Source organism: Larimichthys crocea, chromosome VII, assembly GCF_000972845.2.
Source record: "Larimichthys crocea isolate SSNF chromosome VII, L_crocea_2.0, whole genome shotgun sequence".
Taxonomy (NCBI): domain Eukaryota; kingdom Metazoa; phylum Chordata; class Actinopteri; family Sciaenidae; genus Larimichthys; species Larimichthys crocea.
The window spans coordinates 27,602,561-27,611,614 of NC_040017.1; the positions used below are offsets into that span (position 1 = coordinate 27,602,561).

The 9,054-nt window shown below is 42.2% G+C and overlaps 1 protein-coding gene across 2 annotated transcripts in view; it reads left to right on the plus strand.

Moving 5' to 3' along the window:
* pak1 (p21 protein (Cdc42/Rac)-activated kinase 1) overlaps window positions 1–8,519 on the plus strand; it is a 45,844-nt gene extending 37,325 nt beyond the window's left edge. For both annotated transcript variants that reach the window (XM_027280691.1, XM_027280692.1), the window contains 6 exons: window positions 1,436–1,548; window positions 2,340–2,457; window positions 2,966–3,065; window positions 3,362–3,558; window positions 3,887–4,024; window positions 4,720–8,519. In XM_027280691.1, coding sequence (XP_027136492.1) covers window positions 1,436–1,548; window positions 2,340–2,457; window positions 2,966–3,065; window positions 3,362–3,558; window positions 3,887–4,024; window positions 4,720–4,806 — 753 coding nt within the window. In that variant the 3' untranslated portion in view covers window positions 4,807–8,519. The remainder of the gene's footprint in view (window positions 1–1,435; window positions 1,549–2,339; window positions 2,458–2,965; window positions 3,066–3,361; window positions 3,559–3,886; window positions 4,025–4,719) is intronic.
* Window positions 8,520–9,054: the final 535 nt, after the last annotated feature.

Genomic DNA, 9,054 nt, shown 5'->3' on the forward strand with positions numbered 1-9,054 from the left:
CACTTGTTTCCCTCTGTAACATCTTTCTTGTCCTTCATCCTCCACCTCATCAGTCCCTTTTGTCACCTCGTTTATCAGTTACCCCACAGTCACTCAGCTTTCTGAAGAAGCTTCATCGACAGTGTGGTCCTCAAGTGATTATTGACAGCGATGACATAGATTAACGCCCTCAGTGTTTATCTGTCAAGATTGCCTTCAGATTTTTCCGTCAGTCAGTGACAGTGAAAATATTCTGCAGTTTTAAAAAGCCATGATAAAAACTGGAGGAGAATGTTTCTAACAAGACGAGGAGTCCACAGCCGTGCTGGCAGCTCTGTGAGGCTGAGGCTGATGGAAACGTCACAGGGTTTTCAGGTTTTAATTAAAATTTTGACCTGATGATGGAGCTTGGTGTAAAATCATCAGATCAGCAGTTATTACACTTCACCCCGAGGTGACATGAATATGTGAGACAAATCTCACAGCAACCCATCCAGTGTTGAGATATCTCACTGAAAACCACCACGAGGTGGAGGGACGGTCAGAAGATGAAAAACATCTGTCCAATCCATCCAACACTTACTGACATTTTTCTGATCACAAGTGTACGTCCATATAGGTGAAAGAATACAAAAACATAAGACCCAAATTGAAAGAATGTGTGAACATAAGGATCTGGGGATTGACTGGAAACAGTAACGAGATTAAAGCAGAGAGACACTTTGAATGATTAAGGAGTAATCGACTTAAACATCCTGAAGTCAAAGGGCATATAGAGGGAAATAAGGTTCACTTGGATGATGAAGATGACTATACAGAGAAAGTGATGATGCTAAAATGGGCTAAATGAATGTTCCAGACTAAGAAGGACAAAAAGGTTTGAATTGCAAATTTAGGGAGAAATAAAGTTCAAACTTTAAAGTTAAGTGGGGTTAGGGAGGAAGGTCACTTGCGTTCATCCGGTGTGTCGGCCTGTAATCAGGTCAAATTAAGCAGCGAGGTGAAGCAAAGAGACGAGTTCAGCCGGAGTTTCCACAGTGAGAACATTGTGGCAGTTCCCGGGTTTAAGTCTGGCTTCAATCGCTGTGACTTTCAGGTTAATTTCAAAGGCGCTCAGCTCGTCTGTCATGATAATCCTCCTCAGTTTCACTCTCTGGGGATTAGGCTGTGTGCTCACTTTTTAATGTCTGTCAGGCTGCGCTGCCTAACAACCTTTTTACTGCCTTTGGATTTAGATATTTCTCCTTCCTCGCCACCTTTTCTGTCTGTCTGCCTGTCTGTCTTTAGTTTGTCATCATTTCGTCTTCTTTTGTTCCCTGCTGTCGCATTATCTTTTTCTGTCTTTTATTGTATTGTACTCCTCCCATTTCCTCGAATCTTTTCGCTCTGTTCATTATTAGTTCTGTGTGATTCATTTGGATGAATCGAGATATTTAATATTTCTCTTTTCTCTCAGGTTGCCATTAAACAGATGAACCTGCAGCAGCAGCCGAAGAAAGAACTGATCATCAATGAGATTCTGGTGATGAGGGAAAATAAAAACCCAAACATAGTCAACTACCTGGACAGGTTAGACACACACACACACACACACACTTAGTTAATATTCTGAGGAGGTCATTTTTACAACCTCACCTAAAAGTTGTCAACCATCTGCCTTCAACCAATATGTTTTCACTTCTGCATTGTTACCCTCAAAATAGATCAGATGATACCTACAGTGACTGACAGGTGACTGTCTGTGTCAGACAATGAGAAAATATTCATAACACACCCAGAGGAGGCTGCAGCTTTAAAAATGGAGGATTTATATTTACCACCGAGCTGTGAACTGTGAGGGCTCAGTTCACTGTGGCTGTTGCCGTGCCAACCCACTGGACATGTAGGAGGGAGGGGGTGGGTGGGTGTCTGGTTGCCGTAGTTACCTGTTTGTCTTCTAAGACATTGAAGACCACATGCAGGACTGTAATGCTGTCATCCCCATGGAAACAACATTTTTACTGATACTGATTTACTGTGTGTGTGTGTGTGTGTGTGTGTTCTTTCTTTCTTTCTTTCTTTCTTTCTTTCTTTCTTTCTTTCTTCTTTAATTTATTTATTCATTGTATTTAATATCAGTTGGTACATCACGGTCCATGAAACACAAACTGATGAATAAAAACATTGGTACATCACGGTCCATGAAACACAAACTGATGAATAAAAACAACCAATAAAATGAATGTTCCCTTTATTACAAATATAGTAATAAACTTTGTTGATATTTATTTAATTTATTTATTATATTAGATAGCGAGTTTCATTTGAACACAGGTCCTGTCATTAATATCGTTACCTGCATATGTTAATGTTTTCTATAGTTACCTGGTGGGTGACGAGCTGTGGGTGGTGATGGAGTACCTGGCTGGAGGCTCGTTGACTGACGTCGTCACGGAAACCTGTATGGATGAAGCCCAGATAGCTGCGGTGTGCAGAGAGGTAGGAGTCAGGAAACACACCTGACACCATCAGCTGGAGGAGCCCTGGGGCTGTCTATGCTACTCGGTACTGGGTTATTTCAGTCGATACCTTAGAGGTACTCAGCCCGGATGATCTCGTAAAGTTTTATCATGAGCTTTGGAACATCCCCCAGAAAAACAGACTTATAAATAGCAAGTGTGGAGAGCTAAAACAGCTCCGCTTTCCAAAGACCACCACATTTAGTGGATGATCTGTTATACTACAGTATGATTGGTCTGAAGACCTCAGCTAAGGCTCTGATAGACAATCCACAAAATCCAGGCTGAAGGACAAGTAGGACCGGGCCCCGATTTTGTGGAATGACCTCCCTGAGGACATCAGTCCGGCAAGCCTTTCCCTCTTTTAACAAACTCTGTCTGTCTGTCTGTGTGTCTGTCTGTGTGTCTGTGTGTCTGTCTGTCTGTCTGTCTGTCTGTCTGTCTGTCTGTCTGTCTGTCTGTCTGTCTGTCTGTCTGTCTGTCTGCAGTGTCTCCAGGCGCTGGAGTTCCTCCACTCAAACCAGGTCATCCATCGAGACATCAAGAGTGACAACATCCTGCTGGGCATGGACGGCTCCGTCAAACTTAGTCAGTCTACAGCGGCTTGTTACGACTTTATCTCCAGTATATTGCTGTACTACTTGTTTTGTAGTTGGACCAGCAGAGGGAGCTCTGACTCTATTCAGACCAGTAATGAAGCTGAAGTAATAAACATGGAGGAAACATGGTTACATCAGGCATCAGCACTTAGATTTAAACACGTGTTCAGTGGGGGAGACAGCATGTTATATGCAGATTAATGAAACATTTCAAAGTGATTCTTGATTAGTGTGTCCATCTGATGTGAAACCACGGCCTCACTTTGTCCTCTCTCCTCTCTCCAGCTGATTTTGGGTTCTGCGCTCAGATCACTCCGGAGCAGAGCAAACGCAGCACCATGGTCGGGACTCCGTACTGGATGGCTCCAGAGGTCGTGACCCGTAAAGCCTACGGCCCCAAAGTGGACATCTGGTCCCTGGGAATCATGGCCATAGAGATGGTGGAGGGAGAGCCGCCGTATCTGAATGAAAATCCACTCAGGGTGAGGATAAGTGCACTGAATGTGTTTACTGTAGCCTGAAGAGATGAACACAAATAATCTGAATATTATAAAAACAGTTTGACCTTAAATATCTACTATATTATCTCTATAATATCTCTATTAAACAGTCGTGATGTACTCCGGTCAGTGCTGATATTATCACAGTTACAAACACTGACATCACAGTCTGATTCTTAAATCCACCACTGGATGGCACCAAAGTAAAAGATAATAACATCCTACACACACACACAGTGGTGTAATGCGTGTTTGCATGTTTATATTCATGGGATATAGTTTTGACATGTCACTCGTGTGTGTTGCCTAGGCACTGTATCTCATAGCAACCAACGGGACGCCGGAGCTGCAGAACCCGGAGAAACTGTCGACAACATTCAGAGACTTCCTGAACCGATGTCTGGAGATGGACGTGGAGAAGAGAGGCTCGGCCAAAGAGCTGCTGCAGGTGTGTGTGTGTGTGTGTGTGTGTGTGTGTTATTGAGACATTCACCTGGTTAAATAAATGGAAACTATGGAAACATTAGAGGGCAACATAACTGACTAACAGAATGATAATGACAATAAAAGCCACCAACGTTACTCAGACGTTACTAAGAAATTATATTGCGAGAGACAGAGTCATAATTTCATGTTTCTCTCGATATTAGATACATAACATTTATAAATCTGCCGCCCTGCTGTTGTTTGGAGGGTCGGCGTCAGGTTACTGGGCTGGTTAGTGACGACACAAGCGGCAGAAAAATCCATTTACACTCCGCTAACATCGAGTGGCCTTCAGACAGCGTTTGAGAAATACAAAGTGATCCAGCCTCAGACAGACACACAGACAGGTAGGCAGGTGTGTGGGTGGAGGTGTAACTGGGCAGCAGAATGAGTTATGCAACTGTGCGATGACTCAGAGCTCCAAGGTGAAACTGGGACTCGTTAAAGAAGTTTATTACAAAACGGAATATGAAGGCAGTGATAGGTAACTGCACAGAGGACGGACATTATTACATTTCATTCATATTTTAACTGATGAATCGACTTTTGCTTTTTCTGTCTGTGCACAAGGAACTAAAACATTTCTCTTTTCCTTCCTTACTCCCTCCCTTCTTTTGTCTCTTACCTCTCCTCTCTCTCCTTCTTCCCCTCCCTCAGCATCAGTTCCTGAAGATGGCGAAGCCTCTCTCCAGTCTGACTCCTCTCATTGTTGCAGCCAAGGAGGCTGCCAAGAACAACCGCTAGCTTTGCACTCATTATTTTGTCTATCCACCCCCCTCTCTCTCCATCCTCTCTCTTCTTCCCTCTCTCTTCTTCATGTGGGAGGACGGTGATGGGTTACAAAACTCTTTGATGGAATGCCTATAGTCTTTCTCTTCTTCTTCTTCTTCTCTTTGTCTTTTGTAACCTGCACCACCTGCTCCTTCACCCTGTGACCTTTGACCCTAAGCTCGACCTCCCTAATCGACCCCCCTGCCCTCCGCCCGCCCCTCGGCCTCCCACCGGGAGAATCGAGGGTAGTTTCTCGCTGTAACTACTTTTTGACTCTCCACTGGACTCGGACAGGAAGATGGGAGCGGAGGGCTGACTGGATGACATCATTGGTTGATCTGTGATCAAGTAACGTCATCGGTGACATCATCACCCCCTCAGCCAGTACGAACAGCCCAATATGAGAGCCCAAAGACTCATGGGAGTTTTTTTTTTAAATCAATGTTTGTTAGTTTTTTTTTTTCTACCTTGTCTGTAAAAGCTGTGGACCACCCTCTGCTGCAGACTGTGTGTGTGTGTGTGTGTGTGTGTGTGTGTGTGTGCGTGCGCGCACGCGTGCGTGTGCGTGCGTTAGTTGAGGTCCTAGCTTCCTGTCGTGCATCTGAGTTTCAGTCAGATTTATTTCCTCCGTTTCAAAGAGCATTTGTTGATTTTCTCTTTTTTTTTTTTTATCTGCTTTTCTCTGTATGTGTGTGTGTGTGTGTGTGTGTGTGCGCGCACGTAGTGTGTATTTTTGGTCATGGGGGGTTGTGTTGGGACATTGATTAAGTCGATTGTAGTGTTTACCTTCTGTAGTTTTGGACACGGAGCAGGTGAGGTTTGGTACTTTGTCTTGTCTGCAGTGTGAGCTCTGAGTTGCAGATTGTTAATATGAATTATCATAAAGAAAAAAACGCACCCAGAGCCATCGATGGACTGAGTTTAGACAGAAGACAGAACAGATGCTCCAAGATGTCTTTCCAGGAGGACCAGTGTTTATATTTTTAGGACAAGTTTTTATCATGAGGTTGTCACAGTTGCTGATATCGGACCAGCGTTTCCCATTGTACGGGTACCTGCAGGGCTCAAAATGAGACTCAGAGTGCAGGTCCGGTTGTTTGCATGTTAAATTTTCTTACTGCTGTCAGAGAAGCTGGATCCTGAAAGAAGAGAGATCTGAGAAAAGGAAGAGAGGCAGCTACTGTTGTTATTTTGTTTTTGTTTGACATGAATGAAAATCACTCCACTCGTTTATTTTTGTGATAGACAATAGAAAAACTCAAAATCGATGCAGCTGAACCAGAGATTACATTCTCCCTGCTGCCTACATTACCCACAATGCAGCTTGACTGCTGATCATTCTTGAAAAAGTGAATCACAGTGAACATGAAGCATGACGTTTTACTTCATTTCACTCGTGTTATCTTCATGTCAGTCATCCGACACTGAAATGAGCAAAACACTCACGTCCTCCTTTAAAGCTGATGCGGTGTCCAAAAGATTTTCTACATGCACAAATCTAAAATCAGGTCATCTTCAAAAATCTAAATGCCATGTACAAATGTATAATGTTTACCCATAACACTCGGTCCATCTGCGGCTCTGGGACTTCACTGTCTGCGGACTCCACACTGAGACTGTGAGGGAGAGAATGTGCATGTCAACAACCTTTTTTATATGGTACGTTTAAGAAAAAATAATAAGTGAGTTGTGATAATGCTGAAACGTAAAGTGACGATACATGAAGGATGCTTGTGTACGATAGGAGAAATCATATCTTAATCCTATTTTCAGAAGACAAATAAATGCTGCGATGGTACAATGTTGTTGTTTCTGACTGTTGGATCCCAGGAACGCTCTGAACATAAGGTGTATATTTTACATGCAAAACAAAAAAAACAATGTTTCAGCCTTTGTTTACGGACTGTTTTTTTATAATTGATCAATGTCAGAAAATGAGTTCATGACCTAATTTTGTTTCTTTATTTTCTGTGAATTAAAGCAACAGAGCCTTTCTTGACGACAAACAAACATCCTGTAACTGATTGGTCACAGGTTCAAATCCTGCAAGAGCCAAAGTTTCTATCAGCAGCCACGGTTGTTCGCTCTGCATTTGAACATTTGAAACACCTGCAATGTAAATACACACCAAACATTTCCAAAACATGGAGTTGTTTTTATTGATTTATTTTTTAGTTTTTTTATGTAGTGATAATGTACCTCTGGCCTTAAACTGTTTCAAAGGTGCAAGACTACTTTAGTACCAGTCTGATGGCAACATTTTGAGGCAACAGTGAATAATGTTGTCAGCGCTTTAAGGCTGCAGCTAACCATGATTTTGGTTATCAATTAATCTGCTGATTATTTTTAAAACATTGTGAAAACATGTTCATCACGGTGGCCGTGTGATGTCTTTATGCAACCAACGCTCCAAACCCAAAAACATACAGCTGATATGAAGTAATAAAAGCAGAATGATTGGCAACTAAATCATTCATCGATTGTCAAAACATTTGCAGATTAATTTTATAATCAAGTGTGGAGAGACAAAAAAATCATCAAGACCACATGTTTGTGATCCTTGTGTGGACCGTGACAGCACGCAGCTGTTTACACTGACTGGATTAAATCTGGGTTAAACTGCCTGAAACTGTTGCCACTGTGTGTTTGTGTTACCTGGTCTGAATCCCCCTGACACAGAGCTGGACCTGAAGAACTGTTCTGATTTTCTCTGAGATCACATGAAAACCACAGCATGTTTCTTTGAATTACCCTTCAGCCTTTGGTAAAATGTTATTTTTACCATTTAATTTCATTTTGAAGAGGTCATATCAATCTGCCAGTGTGTGCTGATGTGATGGATCAAACCGTATTTATGATGAACCTGCTGCAGTGAGATGAGTTTCATAATGTTATGTTTGATACATTCTCAGTTAAATAGTTGTTTCTTATCTAAACCTTTCAGGAAACGTCATGGCAATAATCTGCCCTCTCTCCCAGGGGAAATATTTTTAATACTCCAGCATTTCAGTATGGAGGCAGATCCATGATGGGCTGTCACATAATGACAAGCCAAGTCATACTGACATGTTCAGCAGTTTTCATTTTTAGAGCTTGTTTCGTTTGGCCAACAGACAGCAGGGACGTTTCAGTGTAGATAACGTGAATGCCACTGCAGTTCCTGAAAGACAGGAGTCTGAATTTCTTCCACCTGCATAAACACACTTTTAGCTGCACGTGAGAATTCTGCTTCAGCTGCAGAGGAGACACAAAATGGCTTCAAATGACACTGCTCTTATGAAAGAGGATCCGTCCATGATCATCCTTTTTTCTTTAGTTTTCACAAAAATGTGCTGACCATCACATCCAGCCTGATAAATGAGCCTCTGTAGGAAACAAATGGACCGCTGTTGGGTTGATGATGTGTTACAAATACTGCTGGACCCTAGAACAAGTTAAATATTATGAATTACTTTGGTAAAAATAATCATTTTACTGTATGAAGTGAGCATCAACAGGCAGGGTACAGTTGACGGGGGATTCAGACTCGGTGCAGTCTAAAGGTCTAAGAAAGGACTGGGTTCAGTCCAGAATGAGGCGGTCAATGAAGTCTTCACTCCTCAGTGTATCAGAGCCATAATTTATCTGTTTGAGTCATTTTTTGATTATTTGAAACAACTCTGAGAAATGAAAAGAATAAAACTGTACAAAAACTGAATATCTGGTCTGCTTTTGTTCGTCCTAAACGTGTCGTTAGCTGAGTAGACTGTTAAATTTAAACACTGGGATTATTTTAAGACTCCTGAAAACTCTAAAGCTTTTCTGTAAGTCAATTATATGATTAGCGTTCTTTGCTTGAGTCTGGGCAGAAAATCCGTCTGTCTGTGATGGCTGCCTGCAGCCATCCTCTCGCCATCCGTCTAACTGTGAAATTAGATCGCACCTATTTCTCTTCTTCTAAAAGGTGCTAATTACTGATTGCTTTCATCTGCAGGATAATGGGGAATGACTTCTGTGGTGGAGATGAGGCTGTACTGCAGTGTGTGAATCAGTGTTAACTGACTGAGGCACAAACACCTGTAACTGTAAAATTAGTAAAATGTGTATTTCCTTTCACTCCCATCTCCTTCCTCCTAATGTCTTTATCTGGACAGTACAGTGGACAGTCTGTCTGTGGCAGTCTTGTTGTGTCAAACCAATATGATGTTATTTTTTACCAAACCTGCGCTGCACGCTCACATG